Genomic DNA, 18,909 nt, shown 5'->3' with positions numbered 1-18,909 from the left:
GTAACTATATCACCACCATTGCTGAATTATCTATCAGCAGTGATTACTCTAGTCTACAGAATAGAATAGAAATAGAAACTTCAAAAGAACAGCTTTTATTTGAAATGGAAACATTATAAATAACAGTATAAATAATTGTAACATTATAAATATCTTTACTGTCACTTTTGATCAAATTAATGCCTCCTTACTGAATAAAATGAGAATATTCAATTCTTTCTTTTTTCTTTTTTTAAATCATAATGACCCCAAACCTTTGAACAGTAGTGTAAGTCTACTCCAAAAGACAAAATGTCCCCAAAAGATTAGCAATACCCCAAATCTTTGACCTTGTGGGGAAATTTTAAATGTTTTTTGAAAATATAAAAATGCAGAAAAGTTTTCTGTGATGGGTAGGTTTAGGTGCAGGGGTTTGTTTATACAGTTTGTACAGTATAAAAATCATTATATCTATGGAAAGTCCCCATAAAACATGGAACCCAACATCATGTGTATGTATATATATAAACCGCGATAAAGTGAAGATCATTCTGAAATGCGACAGAAAATGATCTGTAACTCCGCGAATGCTTGTCATTGTGGCATTTACATTTCTTTACCATTTTGTGAATATTCAATTTATCCTGTTAAAAATGTATCCTGTTTTTTGCTCAGTCTGAACATGTTGAACAATGATTATTAAATCAAACAACAAAATTGTTGATAATAAATTCAAAGTTATTTTTAATTTTTTTCAAAGCGCTATAAATCCATAAATTTTTTCCAAAAATGTATGGTTTGTCTTAAAAAAGGCAAGTCAGTCAGTAATAAATACAATTGGCATTCAGTTAAGTGTCGAACCCATAAAAAGTAGAACCATTGTCCACTTTACATAAAACAAATCACGACATGACCTTGTGTGAGTGAGAGAGTGAGTGAGTGGCCTTCACACCAAACGCGAATAGAGCATCAATGCAAAGGTCCTGCGGCGCAAAGCTGAGGCGTTTAGCTCGGTGCGGACGCACGAATGAGGCGAATTGAGCGTCTGGCGCGATACGCGCGAGTGATTTGAGGATGAGAGAGAGAGAATTCTGATTAGTCCAGACGATGTATCGCTATTAGGCTAAAAATAGGTTCGCCGCTTATCGCGGTTTGGAAAGAAACTGCATCTTGCAGTACATTTTAAACAAGGAAATATATAGCGATTTGGCATGAAACGTTGATGGAGCAGTGAATAGGTTCAGTACAAAGCAAAATGACATGACAAACTCATTTTTTTTTTAAATGGCGTTTTGGAAAAGAGCTCTTCATATATATATAGCCTATATTTAACCTTTTTTTTTTTTTTTTTTTACTGGAACGCCGTCCCCCCTCGAAATTCACTCCCCACACTCCGTCCCCCCGCGTCCCCCCCCCATTTCCAGCCCTGTATATATATATATATATATATATATATATATATATATATATATATATATATATATATATATATATATATATATATATATATATATACTATGTGTATAAATGTGTTGGAAGTGTTTTCAGTAGTGGTCCAAGCTGTGATATCAGTTCTGTAATAGCGGAGAACAGAGGAGAGAGATAAGAAGATGGGTTAAGAAGATACAGAAAGAGAGAGAGATATGACCCAGTCTGCTATTTCTAGCAGCATAGTGGCCTAAAAGCTGAGAGCTTAAATTCAGAGGTCACACTGCAAGTGTAGGCACATCTGATTTTTGATGTTCATGCATTCAGGAAAAAGGAAAAATAAGATATTTAAGATTAATAAGATTTTATGAAAAGCCTTTCTGTACTTCTCATATACTGTTTTTCTCTCTTTATTTCATTCTCTGTCTTCCTCTATTGCAACTTAATACTGTTCTGTTAAACTCCTCTGTGATGAGAAATCCTGATTTCCTTAGATTTTCATCTGCAAATTATGTAAAGCTAATAGGTTAATGCAGAGCCAGTCCTATTCTGTGAGTGTTTATGAGGGTGCATAAAAAAGGCGTAAGGGCAACTTCAGTTGAAATTGTAATAATCGGCAGAGCAGATTTTGCTGACTGCGATCTGCTGTACGTGCACAAAATCCCTGTATCATCTCTTGTATAGTTCATGATCTTGCAAATCAGTCTTCTATTTCGAAGATGTGAATTAGGAGTGTTCTGCCAAATCCAAACCTGAAAACAAAGCTGACTCTTTTCTTTTCTTTTCTTCAGTCCAAATATGCTTTATCCTTAAGGCCCATACACACCAAGGACAATAACTATAAAGTTAAATATATAGTTCTAAAAATAAAAAAATAAACAATATTAAAGAATAGCAGAGTTCACACCACAGCTATAACGTTAATGTCACAGAGAAACAATATCATTGGAATCACTTTCAGAACGATTTTAACCAGCTGATGAAGGATGACAGCCAATCAGAATCCATCCTGCTGTAATGAGCTTGAGCATTTAAAGTGACAGACAAGCACGTGCTTAGAATAAACCGAATGATATTGTGGACACTAATATAGTTATCTTTATAGCTATCGTTCTTGGTGTGAACAGGCCTTTACTCATATGATGATCACATGCTAGATATATGGTTCCTTTTGCATCAGCAATAGTGCTCCTGGTGATAAGTGTGAAGGGATGACTACATAAATAGTTCTTATGGAAATCAAAATATTCAACAAACTAGATCCAGTGGTGTATTAGATTAACTTAGATTAGGAACAAGGGAGGACTAAAGAGCAATGATAGAATTTCTCCCTCTAAACAGTTCTATTCATCACTGTTTCTTCTCACTAGGCGTCATGTGCTTCATTTGCACACAAGCGCTTCATTTGCCGTCCACCTTCATCTCTGCAGCATGTCTCCTTTTGTGTTTGGTGATGAGGAGACTGTTATGCCACACCTTGACAAGGCATGTCCACATTAACACGCACACAAATACACTCTGAGGTTGCACTGACTAGTCTGTTAGTTGATTAGTTCTGACATATCAGTACCAGCTGTTCTATACATACTGTAGCAACGAGTGACTGTCATTGGCTTTATATAATAACCTGTAACAGCAAAAATATTTGGACGGGTGCAGAAATAAAATTGTCAGTTCTTATGCCTCCTGTTTCTTTTTTGCCTTCGTCTAGGAGAGTCTGAGGTTCTGTGAGCAGGCTGTAATGATCGTGAGAGCTCTGGGTCGAGTGATCAGCTGCTTTTCAGATCCAGAGGAACTACCATCAACCTCTAAAGAACTTGAGAAGACCCATGGTGTAGGCATACAGCAACAAAGGGTGGGTTATATATATAGAGTCGGTGCTATGGGCCGGCCCCCTGGGACCATGCACAACACTATACAAAACTATTTTGTATTTCCTTTTGTATTTTAACAGCCATGAAATACATCAACTGCATAGCATAGCACATATTTTATTAATTAAATGTCAGAATTTGAGCTCTTTATGACTCATCGGCAATGTTCACGCCACTGTATCAGCAAGCAGCCGTTAAAATGTCATTGCTAATCTTTTGTATTTATAGTTTAATTCAAAATGCATTTTCTTCACATCTTTTATTCCTCTTTAATTACATTTTAACTATTAATTTTTACATTTAAAGTTAAGTTTTGTCATGCTTTGCTTTTAGTTTTTTGGTTTGTTTCACTAAACAAATTAGTGCATTGCTCTGTACTTCAGACAGTGACGATAGAACACAACCCACATTTAATTAAAGTGTTAAAGTGACAAATGTGATAAATTTGCAGACAAACACACACACACACACTAATAGATAAAATAGAGGTCAGTAGATTGTATTTGATTGCTTTTATATATATTTTTGAGTGTATATTGTTTCTGTCTTGTACAGGTGTTCAACGAGGCCGTGTATCATATGTTCTGCTCTGCTCTGGGGCGGAAACTGACCTCTGAGGAGCTGTTTGCTGTACAGACTCTGACCGGAGACCCATCGCCACATGGCAGCAATGATAAAGCCGTGGATGCACGATCAGGTGAGTCTTTGAAATGTGGGGCTAACAGAGTCTCTCTTTGGGTTTGATCATATAACACCTATCATAGCATGACTTTATGTACACATGTATCTTCGCCCTGTAATAGATGACACTCCAGAGCGCTGGAACGGCAGGCAGGCCACAGACAAGGAAGTGCAGGCAGCCACGGTCCTGCAGGCAGGTTGGAAGCGATACCTTGTCAGAGAGATCCTCACTGCAGCAAGACCAGGTAAAGTCCAGCTTCACCTGAAATGGATCTAATGATACCTAGTATAGAAAGAAGAGAAGAGACTGTGGATTCAGGAATTTATGCCAATTGTCTTTGCGATCTGATTCGTACCATTCTCTTGTGGTCAGTTATGTCTGACATCTGTTCTGTCGGTTTTTATGTTTGTGTGAGAGAGAGAGCTGCAAGACCCTGGAGCTCATACTTATCAATGAAGCTGCCAGTCATTCTAAGCTAGTATGACAGAAGAGAGAATAACACACCTCTCCATCTCTCTCTCCATCTGGCTCCATACCTCCAAGCATCACTCCATTCCCAGCCTGACAGCATGAGTGACAGGGAGAGTGGCCGAGAGAAAGTGAGAAAGAAAGATGCAGCTGTATTGGAAAGGATGAAGGGAAAGTGAGAGGAAGAATAAAAAGGATAAAGGATGTAGTTGAATCCGACTGAGCAAGATAATGTCAATTTATATTTCAAGAAGCAATAGCATCGGGGAAGCTCAACCAACTTTGAGTTAAAACAGGCAAGCAGTCTCCAAAGATCCTACTATTGCTCATCAAGCTTTAGTTACCTCAAAAACTCCATTTATTATGTGAAAATTACAGTGTGGATTCAGCAGTCACACACAGATGAACAGGACCCTATTCAAGAGTCTTTAAAAGATTTGCCACTAAACCATAAATCCACATTTTTTAATATTATGAGCTGGTCGTGCAGGAAAGAAGGATGCAGTTCATATATTTCTTCTCAATATTTAGTTCATTAATTATTTAAAGCTGAAATAAAATAAAATAAAATATTAGATAGAAAAACTTAAACTTAAAAAAACTGAAATAAAATAAGTTTAAGTTGGAGTACTAAAATTACTAAAACTAAAACAAATATAAATAAATAAATAAAAACTTTTTATAATAAAAATGTATTAGAATTACTAAAACTAAAATTAAAAGGAAACCTGAAATATATAAAAATGAAAGCTAATTCAAAATATTAATAAATATTATAATAGAGTTTACTGTTAACAATACTAAAATAACAGTTTGAAAATAGAACACAAATTTTAGCAGTGTTAAATTTAGTTATTAAATGTAAAATTGGATTGGTTCCACATTTTTTTAATGAATGTCATTATCTTTATCATTCTGAAAGAGTTTGTCTTTATGACTTTCATTCACAAATGAGCCTCAGAACGGTTTGTCTCATATCTGCCAGTATGAAATTAATTTCATTTTAGGGTCTTTTTGTCCCTTCAAGCTCTCCTTTAACAAGAGGCAGATATAATAAATATCATTTTATGTTTCCTGAAGAGAGGAGAGAACAATATTTCAATAAACAAAGCCAGACCTGGCTGGTAAAATGATTGGCATTATAGAAGCATAGGGACTGAGATTTGTTGGGTTCATTTATCTCCCAAAGATGCTTTTCTGCATCATCTTTTAATCTAAAACTGGGCCAATTCTAACCATGTTATTCAATCCAATTTCACAGCTCCAAGTTGTACGTTGTGGGTTGGTATGTGTACATATTACGGTGTGCTCCTGTTTGTTTGTGTGTTTTTAGGAACCAAGGAAAATTTGAGCGCCGCTAAGACTCTGCAAGAGATGTGGGCTCCTGTGGAATCAGATCTGGAGAAACATGCCGTATCTTTACTGGGGTGAATTATTCCTTTTAAAGAATCATTTCTCTCCTCCGTCGTGTCCCTTGGTGGTACCATCTGCTGTTTACTGTCTGTTCGCCTAGCTTTAGTTGCGGGGAGGGTCTGTAGAGAGTGACCTCTGGCCTGGAGGGTTGAATGTGGCATGTGTCTGGGCTCAGTGGGTGGGTGCTATCTTCTCCCAGCGCTTGTAGCCTAACCTAGCTGACAATCTGGGTGTAATGGGTTGGTTTTTGTCTGCTTGAATCTTTATCCAGTACTAAGTGTGCATTTCTGGTAGACACATGGTTTCTAATGGTGAAGGAATAGCAGAGCTGTACCCCTGTAGAGAGGACGAGTACAACAGAATAACGTTCACTGACTACTCAGTGCCTGTACCAGAGGCAGCGAGCTCCTGGATTCTGATCTTCAGGTCAGGGACAGTCATTTTACATTTAAAGCAAAACAATAATTAACTAAAAAAGACTTTAATAAAAAAATGCATACATTGAGATCAAAGGTTTCTTGTGTATTTGTTTAATCAACTTTTTTTATTTTCATATCAATTCTCATTTCCAGGGAGGTATTTCATGTTTCTAAGAACATGCTGCTTGTTCCTAAGATCTTCTCCCCTCTTCCTGTATGTATTGTGCATGTCATCAATAATGACACCTTAGAGGAGATACCCAGAGTCTTTAACAGGGTGGAGCCATACATATATACGCCAAACAAGGTTTGTCTTTGTCAGTAAGACAACCCCTCTCCATATTTTTTTTACATTATTTTTATATTATATGTCTTCTGTTTTACACTCTGTAGGGTGGTTATACGTTTGTAGCTGAGGCACATATTGGAGACACGCCTGTGATTGGAGGACAGTGGCGATTGCGTCTGATTGGCTCCCGAGAACCCCTACCACAACTAGCCAGAGAAACCCCAAGCAATATCTTTTCAGTAAAAGAGTTGAAAGGTTACTACATTCCTAATCAAAAGAACATCATCTGCAGGTTAGCACATGCATCAAGCGTACTACGTAATAGTTTATATGCAGGGGTGTACGTACGTTTTTCAGTCTGGTTCTCATGAGAGCACCTGGAGATTCAGTTTGGTGCTCACACTGCACATAGTGTGACCCATTAAATATAACTATAAAAAATGTAATAATTAATAATAGCATTATTGCACTTTATTTTGTGAAGTGTGATAATACTATTATGTTTTAAAATAAAAAAAATAGTATTAAATCAAATACAATTATGTTATAGTACACTTAAAAATAATTTACTAATATTTACATTTTCTTTTTTTTTACACTTTTACACTGAGTTTTCAACATCTTCAAACCTAAAATCAGCACGCTTTTATTTTGGCGGGTTGCCAGGAAGTATGTATATGCACTGCTTGTTTTAGCACTGATGAGTGAAGCGCGTCAGTGAATGTCACAGCTTTGCATTTTGCTCTGAAACTGGCAGATTTATTATGTATTCAGTTAAAATGGAAATCTTATACAGTGTTACAGTTAGTCAATCAAAAATGGTGATTGTGCATTAATAGCTGTCGACCATGTCGGTATGCAAATGAGTGATCTGGACTTATTTACCCAGCTCATTTTTTATTTTGGTCGCGCATGCGCACCACTTATGTGCACCCCTGCTTATATGCATAGTTTATGTTCAAGTTATTTTGTAAGCACTGCAGAGCTCCAAGTTACCATTTAGATTTTAGCTTTGCACAGCATTGCAATGAAATTGAGATTTTTAAGTGGATAGTCAGTTGTGTTGCATCAAGGCTGATCTAAACTCTGTGTTTTTTCCTACCAGACATGTGATAAAAGTCTCCAGTGATCACAGTGCTACTGTGCTGTTTCAGACCTCAAAATCAGACGTCAACATTAAACTCAATATCCTAGACCATGAGAAAGAGGTCGCCAGCAGTCAGGGCAAAGGGCATGTCATCCTCCCAGTCTACTGCTTCTTAGCCAGCAATGGTTTGTACACACACACACACACACACACACACACACACACACACACACACACACACACACACACACACACACACACACACAAACTATATATAAATATATAAATATATACTATATATATTTATATATATATGTGTGTGTATATATATACATACACACACACACACACACACACACACACACACACACACACACACACACACACACACACACACACACACACACACACACACACACACACACACACACACTATGGGGTCAGTTAGATTTATTTGACATGTTTTTGAAGTCTCTTATGCTCACCAATTATAATATTGTGAAATATAACTGCAATTTAAAATAATTTAAAATGTAAATTTTTTATTTCTAATTGAAAAAAATATTCAGCATCTATTACTCCATCTAATATGCTGATTTGCTAACATTTCTTATTATTATCAATGTTGGCAAGAAGTGTGCTTAATATTTTTGTGGAAACTGGAAATACAAGTGAATAGAAAGTTCAAAAGAATATCAATTTTGATCAATTTAATGCATCCTTGCTGAATAAAAGTATTGTTTTTTGTTTTGTTTTTTTATCATACTGACCCCAAACTTAGTGTAATATAGAGTGGTCCCAAAAAACAATTAAAATATTAAAATGTATGAATGTCATTGCATTGTAGAGAGTAAAAAAAAAAAAAAAATATATATATATATATATATATATATATAATCATAATTAATTATTAAAAAAGAAAATCAGGTAACAACAACCTATCTTAAACTTACAATGAATTATAATTAATCGATCAAATTAAGAAATATATTTGGACACTCAATACACATTCACATATTTCGACACATGAATAAATCACAGATGCAGTCTGTCACACACAGACTGAAATCCCATAGACTCACACAAACAAATGCTATAGTTTATACTCCTTTCTTTTCCTTTAGTCCAAGACTTCTCGTCCACCCACTCCACATTTTGTCTTAACACATATTCACTTTATAAAGTCACTGTCTCAGTTACTTAGCTACAGCCCGACACTGCCAGCTCCAGAGTGTATTTATAGGGCGTTCATTTGTGTCTGTGTGTGTGTGTATATTGGTTGCAGGCGGTTCTGTGGCCCAGGCGGGGGCGAGGCAGGATCAGGGCAGCCTTATAGCAGAAGGGAGAGTGACAGGAGGGGGCGGAGGAAAGGAAGGGAGTGACCAGCACCCTACAGACACACTGGTACCTGTCACCACAGACAGCTTCTGCTGTCACTTGTGTGTGTGTATTTGTGGTAGCATCTGAACTTCTAGTTGCAAAGTTCTAAGAAAAGTACATGATTTCTTGTTTATATATTGAAGTCAGTCTGTTTGCATGTTGATGGCTGATTTATTTTATATTTTGCATGTTCTTTTGTTTATGGACTGACTTTTTTATGCTTGTGTGTGTGTCTTACAGTTTCATAAGTATTATATACAGGCAGAGGTGTTACAGGAGAGCTGGCCTTTAGATGAATCTCTCTCCTCCTTCATCCAGAAACTCAGAGACATAGAGCGCAGTGAAATGAGAGGTACGTTCAGTCTTACACTAGATACTACGATCCCTATCAAACAGCTGTTTTTTCCAGGCTGTTAGGGCCGTGACACACCAAGCCGACGGTCGGGATGTCGTGAGCATCTGTCGGGCTAGTTTTTGCGGTGTGTTCCACACGTCGGCGGCAGATGTTTGAATCGGCGTCGAGGCCGTCAATGAGAGAGATCACTCTGATAGTCTGTTCAGTTTTGAGAACAAGTCAATGCATGAAAATATAAACTAAAGTGATGAGAGCAAGCAAAGAAGTTAAGAGGGCACAGACTGAAGGCTGATATAAATTTTATATGTAGCAAATATTAGAAAAGAAATATTAATAATCAATAAGAACTTGTTATAATTGATTATGAATATTTGGATCAGTTAATAGAATTAACTTAATGTAGTAAAATTAATATTACAATCAGTCAACCTGTTCGTCCCGTAAACACTCAGTGTTAATTGTTTATTAATTCTAAGAAATTTTCATTTCTGGGGGAGGGAAATGTCTTTCTTACTGTACAGTACTACTAGGAGCCTGTAGTCAAAATCTAAATCGTTTTGTTGCAAGCAAAGAATCAGAACCAAATACGTATTGTGCACAAGTTTTAGTAACTAAATCACAAACATAACTGATCTAAACACACATGCATAGATGCATAGGTAAAATGATAAGTGACAGAATGAAACCGGAAGCAGGAAATGGAACTATGGGAAAGAACCATTTAACTATGAAAAGAACCATCAGCTTATCATTTTCAGAGCACCTCATTAAATGTATACTTGCATGGCCTTTGCAGTGAAAACATTTTAAGAAGGATTTTGATGGTTCCATGAGTCTCAATCGATTTCTTCGCCGTTGAATGAAGAAAAGTTGGTGAACTTGAGGGGTTTGTTTGACTCTGTTCTGGTTGAAGGTTTTCTCTCTCTCTCCATGAGCACATGGCTGAGCACATGCAGATTGTGGGCCGGAGAGGCCACGCAGGCAACCAAGGAGTGAGGAAGTCAGAAGAGTTGATGGTTGCCCATTCAGTGATGGTAAAGTTGCAGTTTTCTTCTGAGTTGGATTGAAGAAAATACAGTCTGACTCTGTTGGGAGAGTGAAGGCATAGCAAGCTGTGGTCACGGTCCCCACAGACATCAACCAGAAGAAGCCGCAGTAGAGGCCAGGAGAAAAGAGAGTACTGTGAATTTGTCTCTAATAAAGACTGAGAAAAGTCCCATCTCTCCGGGTTTGCTTGACCAATGAGAAAGGTGGAATTTCCAAGTGGGAAAATTCCTCTTTTGGCGATTTATGGATCTTTTGTTTCAGGCGTGCTCATTTGCATGTGCAGCTGGATTGGTTGCTGATGAAGAAACTATGAAAGATTCATGTAATACTAATATGTTGTGCAGCTATCAACATATCATATACACGATCATTTCGATCTTCAAAGTACCAATTTATAGAGACCAAACATGGTATAGGTGAGGTTACATTGTCCATTGAGTCTATTGTAAAATACACAGTATCAAAAAAAAAAAAGTATTAAAAGATATGACGCAAGACAGTAAATCTTTCACAAAATGTTCTGGATTGCATGTTCATTTATAGATCAGTTTGTCGATAAATGAATGCAGGAAAGTCTGTTTTAAGGTCTGTAGGTCTTTCTTATGGCCTAGGTCTCTTTTGCGGAGGATGTTTCATTCCTTAGAGTGGGCTTTGAAGCTTATTTGTTAATTGTAATAAATAGTTATGTGTCTGATTGTCTCAGTCGTTACATATGTCACCCCTCCTGAGCATTCCAATACGTAAATATATTCATAACAGCATGTGCCGCCTGGAATGAAGAAAGTGAACAGCAAGATTAATATTCAGATGGTAAGCAAGCACTGCTTTGTTAACAGTTTGTATATCTGCAGGCCTAGTTTTGGTTTTCCTATTTGAATAACTAATATAGATTATTGATACCTGCTGATATAGAGTTATTTCTTTACACGCAGAACACATATGCTAGTTGTCAGTCGCATGTAGTCTTTGTGGTGTGTTCAAGCACAGCTTTCTGGCCCAGATGCAGCTGACACGAGGTGACAAACACAATCGACTTTCGTCCGGCAAGTTCTTTGATGTCGGCTTGGTGTGTCACAGCCTTTAGACTTGTAACTGCGACCCACTGAATAATGCAGTGTATTGGACAGATATACTGTGCTTCATTGATGAAATAAAATGATCTTAAATTATATATATATATATATATATATTTATGTATTTTATGTATTTTATATATTTGTATTTTCTTTTTCAGTTATTACAGCAAAACAAATTGCACCATCTGCCGATGATGATAGAAACGTGACGCTTTATAAAAATGCATCATGAAATAATACCAAATTACCATTAAGATTGAACTCGAGCTAATCTCTGTTTGTCAAAAAACACAGTATCCTGTGTTGGTGTGCTTTGGCAGTGAAATGTGCTTAAATGTGCCATTTCTGGTTGATTCATCCCTGATGATTCAGTCTGGATCCACTAATTTCAGAAAACAACTGCTTGCTGACGTTTGTGAGGTTCATGCCATCAAATCTCATGTGTTGTTTGAGGGTGTTTGTATCAGCGAAACAAGATTGTAAATTCTTCAGGCTACTGTCTTCTAATAGTAGAAAATAGTAATCTTTTATTCTATTTAGTTTTGATTAGTATTGTAGTGCACATTTAATGTCATTTCTTTTTTGTTGGTCTTTTGCAAACTCCTGGTTTTATTTTTAATGAAAAAGGTTTTCACTGTTTGTTTTATGTTTTTAAACTGGACTCATCTGGCTGTATGTGATTTAAATCTCTGTTCATCTTTTCTCATTCAATCTGAGGTGTACTGAATAGGCTGACTCTCGTCCCACCTGTGCTGCTTTGATTAACCGAGAGCTGGCCGTGAAACATATAATGGAAGCCTACTAAATTCATCTGCTTGTGGTAAATAGGGAAATGCGATTTGCTCTGCCCTTGGTTGGATGACATTAGGTCATTTGCTGTTGGTCAGCGCATGGATAGGCTGCAAACAACCTTGATTTTACTGAGGAAAAATGAATAAACAAGAAGCTCATAGAAATGGAAATGGGAAGGATTGAGATGGAGAAAGAGGAGTCTATTGGATTTGCATGTTTTGTGAAGAGGTAGTGGAGATAAACTAGTTTGCATGATTACCTGGCTCCAATAATAACATTAAGATTCTTTTGTCCTCCTGATCCCTTGATATCAAATGTATTCCTTGTTTTTGCCATTTTTTGTGCATCCAAAATTTAGCTGAATCTACAGTAGGAGGTTAAATGTCTCTGATTGGGCTTTTATCAGTGATGTGAGTGTGTGTGTAGAGCAGCACGTGCACTGTACTTTCACGAGCGTGTGCGTCACACTCCACGCATGCCTCTCATTACGTTTTCTGATAAGCATGTGAAAATGGGTCAATGGGATGTCAAATGAAGTTGGCTCTTGCCCTCTGGTGACCTGGGAAGTATTTCTGGAGGAAAGAGAATTGAATTAACCCAGTTGAGTGGCTCTCAGTGGAGCAGAGCCACCCTGAACAGTTACCACACACACCAATCAATAAATGCACATGGGAACCAGGCCCAGTGCACCGAACTCATATGGAAAACATAAAGTATGGCTGCCCTTTAGGTTCCCGGCTGGAATGACCTCTGTGCTTGCTTTCAGTGTTCCCAGTGTCACAGACAGTGCAGAATTTTATTGTTTTCACATATCCTTTAATCAATTAATTATATAGTGTGTGTGTGTGTGTGTGTGTGTATATATATACTGCATTATAATGTACATTAATATACATTAATATAATAATAATTTCATTTGTTACATATATATAGCGCTTTTCTGGGTACTCAAAGCGCTTTACATAGAAAGGGGGAGTCCCCTCCACCACCACCAATATGAATTAGACGAGCAACAGACAATCCATACTCTCTGTTTTATTGGTTCAGTGATGACATTATTATGACTTTCGGAGAGTGAGTTCAGTCAGTAGTGACATGTTGTATGGTCAGCAGAGCACGGCATGACATCAGATTAAATTAGGGTTCTGTGATGGTGTCCTTATGGATACTGTTGGTGCCCTAAGTAAACTGTCCAGTAGGATGTACCCTTACACCTAGAATAACAGAAGAAAGGAAAGACATTTAGAGTACAGTTTTTAAATGGAGCAATACTGCCATCTAGTAGGATCACTTCTAAAAAGCTTCAAGAGGCTTTGTATTAAACACTATAATTTAGAGGTTTTAAAGGATTATTTCTGTGTGGATAAATGCACATTTTTATGAATAATTACTGTTTTCAAAATGCCACAGACAGATTGGACAAATTGTTGTGGAAATGGCTTGCATATACTATAGTTGTTTCTGCAGATATAGCTATATTGTTATATATAACCAATTACACGCCTTACATTTCAATTTTATTTGTGACATTTTGTATCACCTTGTCTGTTTAATCTCTCTATTTTACATGGGCAGTGTTTGGGGATATTTTAGATGGCACATCCACGCCCGTGGGTACGGACCAACAAAACAAAGAAGGCCAGAAAAATGCTCCCAAATCCAAGTCCAAGGAACGTGAAAAGGACAAAGACAAACCAACATCTAAGTCAAGCTCCATTATGGACCATGTCAGTACAGTTTGTGCGCCTGTGCATATATATATATTTCAATGTCAGTATCAAGTCCCACCATATATTTAAATCATTCGCCCCCATATTCTCTTGCAGAAAGAGATTGTCTCATGAATATTGTTCGATGTGCTACACAAAAGTGCAAATTTCTCTCCCACAAGTTTTTTTTTTTTTTTGGTAATATATCATGTTTGAATTTATACATTTGAGGTCTTTAAGGTTAAGCTTTTATACAGTGCATTTTTGCCAGTGTATCCTTGTAAGAAAGAGACATACTTTATATTTGCACAGGATGAGTTATAAGCATACACTACCATTCAAAAGCTTGGATTTTTTTTATATATATATATATATATATATATATATATATATATATATATATATGAAGAGTTCAGATGCAAAAGCCTCTAAGTGCCATCTGAAATTTTCTTCTAGAATGATAATTTTTATGAAGCTTGTATATTTAAGTTCAGTAATTTAACTTAAATGTGCAATGAAAATTACCTATTAATTGCCATTTAAGTGAAATTACTGAAATTTAATATACAAGCTTGATAAAAATGATCATTCTAGAAGAAAATTTCAGATTGCACTTAGAGGCTTTTGCATCTGAACTCTTCATGTATACTTTTATTCAGCAAGGATGCATTAAAATGATTCATTTCTTGAGCAGCAAATCAGCATATTAGACTGATTTCTGAATGATCATGCTACTGAAGACTGAGGTAATGGCTGCTGAAAATTCTGCTTTGCCATCACCGGAATAAATTACTTATTAACTATATAAAAATAGAAAACATTTATTTAATATACATGTATTATCACTTGTTATAATATTATATAATATTACAGTTTTACTGTGTTTTGATCAAATAAATGTAGCCTTGTTGAGTTTAAGAGACTTTTTTTCAAAAACATTCAAAATAATCTCACTGACCCCAAACTTTTGAATGGTTGTGTAAATGTACCAACTTGTGTGTTTGTGTGTGCAGAGTTTGGATGCGAGTAAGCCCCACTGGATCCTGCGTGTGGTGAGTGACCACAGTGAGGCAGAAAGTATAGAAGTAAAGAAAGACACTGAGAGACTGGAGGAGATCAGAGCCATGAAACTGGCCTGGGAGGCAGCGGATCCCGGCAGAGCAGCAAAGGTACTACATAACTGAGAAGGTACTAGAAGTAAATCAGCTCTGTCCTGCTCAAACAATTCCGCATGTGTAAATGATTGGTTTGTTTTGAAGGCTCATCAGTCCCGACTGCGCTATCTCAAAGAGCTGCAAGAACATGCAGAGAGGAATGAACCTTTCACAGCTGAGACAGGTTACACACAAAGACACACATGCTCAGATTGTGTTTAATATAGTTGCATATGGGTTTAGTACATGGGATAATATGTGCATGTGTGTATTTCAATGTTTAGAGACACAACCTCAGTCCCAACAGAGTGGAGAGTTCACACAGAACGCTGACAAAAATTATATTGATTATACACCATTTATCAGGTACATTATATTATATTATAATTTATTTTATATTATCGTTTAAAAGTTTGAGGTCAGTACGATTTAAAAAAAAGAAAATGTTCATCAAGGCTGCATTTATTTGATGAAAAATACAGTGAAAACAGTAATATTGTGAAATACCTGTTTTCTATTTTGATATATTTTAAATGTGATTTATTCCTGTGATGGCAAAGCTAACTTTTCAGCAGCCATTACCCCAGTTTTTAGTGTCACATGATCCTTCAGAAGTATTCTAATAGGCTGATTTGGTGCTCAAGAAACTTTCTTATTATATTAAGATTCTTATTATAATTATCATTGTTGAAAACAGTTGTGCTGCTTTAATATCTTTGTGTAAACCGTGATAAAAAAAAAAAATTCCCCCCAGCATTCTGGAATGGAAAGTTAAAAAGAATGAGATGTTTTTGAAATAACAATACTGTAATTTTTGATTGATTTAATGCCTCCTTGCTGAATAAAAGTGTGCTTTATTTAAAAAGAAAAAAAAGTATGATTTATTTAAAAAGAAAAAGAAAATCACTGACCCCAAAATTTTGAATGGTAGTGTATACGTTGTTCTCTTTCTCTCATTGTTTCACTCTCTTTTTGTTTAAAGGAAGTCTTTGCCGCAGCCTCGTCTAAAGGATAAAGAGGTGGAGGAGGAGCAGAGGAGGGAACGCTCTGAGAAGTTCCAAAGTTTCCGCCTGATCTGGGACAATATTCTGGAACAGCGTGAACAGGAAAAAATTGCACGTAAGGAAATGATGAAAAGACAGCTGGAGACTTACATTGGCTTTCAGGTTTGTGTGTTAATGCTATAAATGCAGATTTACACCACACTAAACAAATGTTTTTTAATGTATCTGTACCTTAGTACTTTAGTCATGTCATTAAAAAACATTATGGTGCTAAAATAGTTGCAAGGGAAAACATTTTGAGTTCTTGTTATAGGACACAATGGATGCGTATCGGCAAAAGATGCTGCAGGCTCGTGAGGCGTTCCGATCTCGCATCCTCGAGGGACAGTCACGTAAGAAAATGGAGGAGCCACCCTACTGAAACAGTCGAACAGGTCGAGCTAGAGAAAAACCCAATTGTGGTCCAGTCAAGTGGACTTAAAAGTGGGGGCAAAAGGAAGTGATATGATTGACCACAACTTCATAGCAATAAAATAGTCAGTTTAATATTACTCTTCTTTTTATCAAAAATATTACATTGTCTGTACTTTTTGATAATATATCAATATAAAGATTCCTTTTGTAGCAAGTGAATCCAGTTTGTAAGATTAGCATGCAGAGTCACCTCTCTCTGTCAGGTTATCTTACTCTGTGATTCTTTATTTAAATGGTTACTGTCAGGATTGATTTGAGTAGCTCTGAAGGATAGCCTGTCTCATAGTGGCTGATTCTGCTTCCCAGAAGACATGGCAAATGTAGTTTGGGAAAATTATAGTTCCAACATTCTTGCTTATTGCTGAATGACAATGACAATGTAATGTGATTAAACAAAATAAATACTGTAAATAAACTCTTGATGAATCTTCCCAAAAAATTCATTACTTTTAGTATAGGAATAGCTGTGCTAAATTATTTATTTGATTGCTATTTTACCAGCGTATTTGAGGATCTGAAGATAATATTAAACGCCCATCTTCACAATATCGTGGCCAGCAGCTTTTAGGTACAGTCTGTATATGACATCCATTTCATGTTTTACCATAGCTGTGTCCCAATTCAGAGGCTGCATCCTTCGAAGTCCGCGAAGGTTGGACCGAGCGTTGTTAAATGGGATGATCTAGCCTACGGAGGTTTTCTCTTGTCGCCAACTGTGATGAGGGACAGTAACTTGTACTGGACTTTATATTAAACTGCCTGAAAACAAAACTTGGTAACTTCACCTTGGTCCATTTATGTACATAATAAAGTGTATAAACAATATAAAATCGCATATTAGCGGTTATACTTTTGTATCATTAGATATTCAAGGAAGTTGAAACCCAATACTTACATTTAAATGTATAATCCGGCAATTTCTCAAAAAAAAAAAAATGCTGTCATCATGCTCAATGGGGTAGGCTAGGCCGCGAAGGATGCATCTGTTGTATCCTTCATTTCCCAGGAAACGAAGGACGCATTAAGAGGCCACATTTGAATGAGCCTTTGGGACAGCCTGTGACGCACCGGCCTTTGAAGGATGCAGCTTATGTGTTTGTGATTTAAGATGTGTGTTAAGGACCCCATGAAATGGCTTGATGAGCACATTTCTCTTTTCTGTGTTGACATTTTCTATTAGAGCAAGGCATGTTGAGAATCCCTTTTTAATAGCCAATAGGCTTTAGTTGAACCACCATTTGCTACTTGCTAGTCAGTTGCAGGTGGTATTAGGGAACATTCTCAATGTAAAGAACATTTGATTTGACAAAATTGCATATTGCAGGATGAGACAATATTTCTGGACCATTTTCCAGGAATATAAAGCATATACAAAACATGAATTTTGATTTTATGGGGTCCTTAATTTGGTGAATCTGTATAAGTTGATGCCACTGATGCATTAGTTTCCACTTCATACTGATGTGTGAGACGTTCTGAATCAGAAAGAGCGAGTGCCCTTAGTTGTTGGTAGGACTGCAGTATTTTCTGTTTTTGTAGGGGTTTTGAGAGGTCTGCTCCTGGAGATATTATTCCAATCCAGTTGACGTTAGAGCATTACTCACAGCCACTCGTAAGATGTCTCTACTCATAAGGATAATTGAGGTTAAATCTTTCTCTCTGTCCCTTTTCTCTCTCTCTCTCTCTGTTCTGTTGTTCTCTCATCCCTAAAACAAACACAGACATAAACTCGAGTTGGGGTGTTTTTCTCTCTGTCTGTAAAGCAAAACATCTGCAGTAATGTAGGGTCAGGGAGATGTGTTTGTTTGTTCCCTGCTCTCCTCAGTCTGCAATCTGTTCTCTTTCAGCTATACCAACCAAGGAAGCTAATCCACTAAGCCACAGACAGAATTTACACATGCAGTCACAAAACATGACTTTTTTTTTCTTGTATCACAGTCCAGTCAGCTCCACATAAGGTATGATGAAGTACTTTGGCAAATGCAAGTGCCACACACACCACAATAAAATAATCATTATTAGCCAGATGTGACCTATTTTGGCTGATGGCACTGTGGAGATTAGACAGAGGACTCAAATATTAATTGTAGTGTCGTACCACCATAATGTCTTTGTCTTCACGTACTATCAAAAGAACTGAACAAGGGCAACCGTGATTGACATTTTACTGGTTTGTGTGTCATGTTGGGCTCAGTGAAGGTCAGAGAATTATGGCTTTAAATCTTAGTCACCATGAAATCAAAATCAATGTTTTTTTATGGAATACTGCAGTGTTTGTT

At 36.7% G+C, this 18,909-nt stretch overlaps 1 protein-coding gene across 1 annotated transcript in view; it reads left to right on the top strand.

The window, feature by feature from the left end:
- adgb (androglobin) overlaps positions 1–17,129 on the top strand; it is a 42,350-nt gene extending 25,221 nt beyond the window's left edge. Inside the window, exons 19-35 of the mRNA XM_084432752.1 lie at positions 2,778–2,892; positions 3,119–3,262; positions 3,837–3,978; positions 4,085–4,207; positions 5,765–5,858; positions 6,139–6,270; positions 6,417–6,570; positions 6,657–6,844; positions 7,658–7,824; positions 8,925–9,043; positions 9,260–9,371; positions 13,865–14,016; positions 15,012–15,167; positions 15,258–15,336; positions 15,437–15,518; positions 16,135–16,318; positions 16,470–17,129. Coding sequence (XP_084288878.1) covers positions 2,778–2,892; positions 3,119–3,262; positions 3,837–3,978; positions 4,085–4,207; positions 5,765–5,858; positions 6,139–6,270; positions 6,417–6,570; positions 6,657–6,844; positions 7,658–7,824; positions 8,925–9,043; positions 9,260–9,371; positions 13,865–14,016; positions 15,012–15,167; positions 15,258–15,336; positions 15,437–15,518; positions 16,135–16,318; positions 16,470–16,577 — 2,251 coding nt within the window. The 3' untranslated portion in view covers positions 16,578–17,129. The remainder of the gene's footprint in view (positions 1–2,777; positions 2,893–3,118; positions 3,263–3,836; positions 3,979–4,084; positions 4,208–5,764; positions 5,859–6,138; positions 6,271–6,416; positions 6,571–6,656; positions 6,845–7,657; positions 7,825–8,924; positions 9,044–9,259; positions 9,372–13,864; positions 14,017–15,011; positions 15,168–15,257; positions 15,337–15,436; positions 15,519–16,134; positions 16,319–16,469) is intronic.
- Positions 17,130–18,909: the final 1,780 nt, after the last annotated feature.

The sequence above is a fragment of the Rutilus rutilus genome (genome assembly GCF_951802725.1).
Source record: "Rutilus rutilus genome assembly, chromosome: 15".
NCBI classification, from domain to species: Eukaryota; Metazoa; Chordata; class Actinopteri; order Cypriniformes; family Leuciscidae; genus Rutilus; species Rutilus rutilus.
Note: the sequence above shows the minus strand (reverse complement) of the source record. Positions and strands in the feature narration are given on the sequence as shown.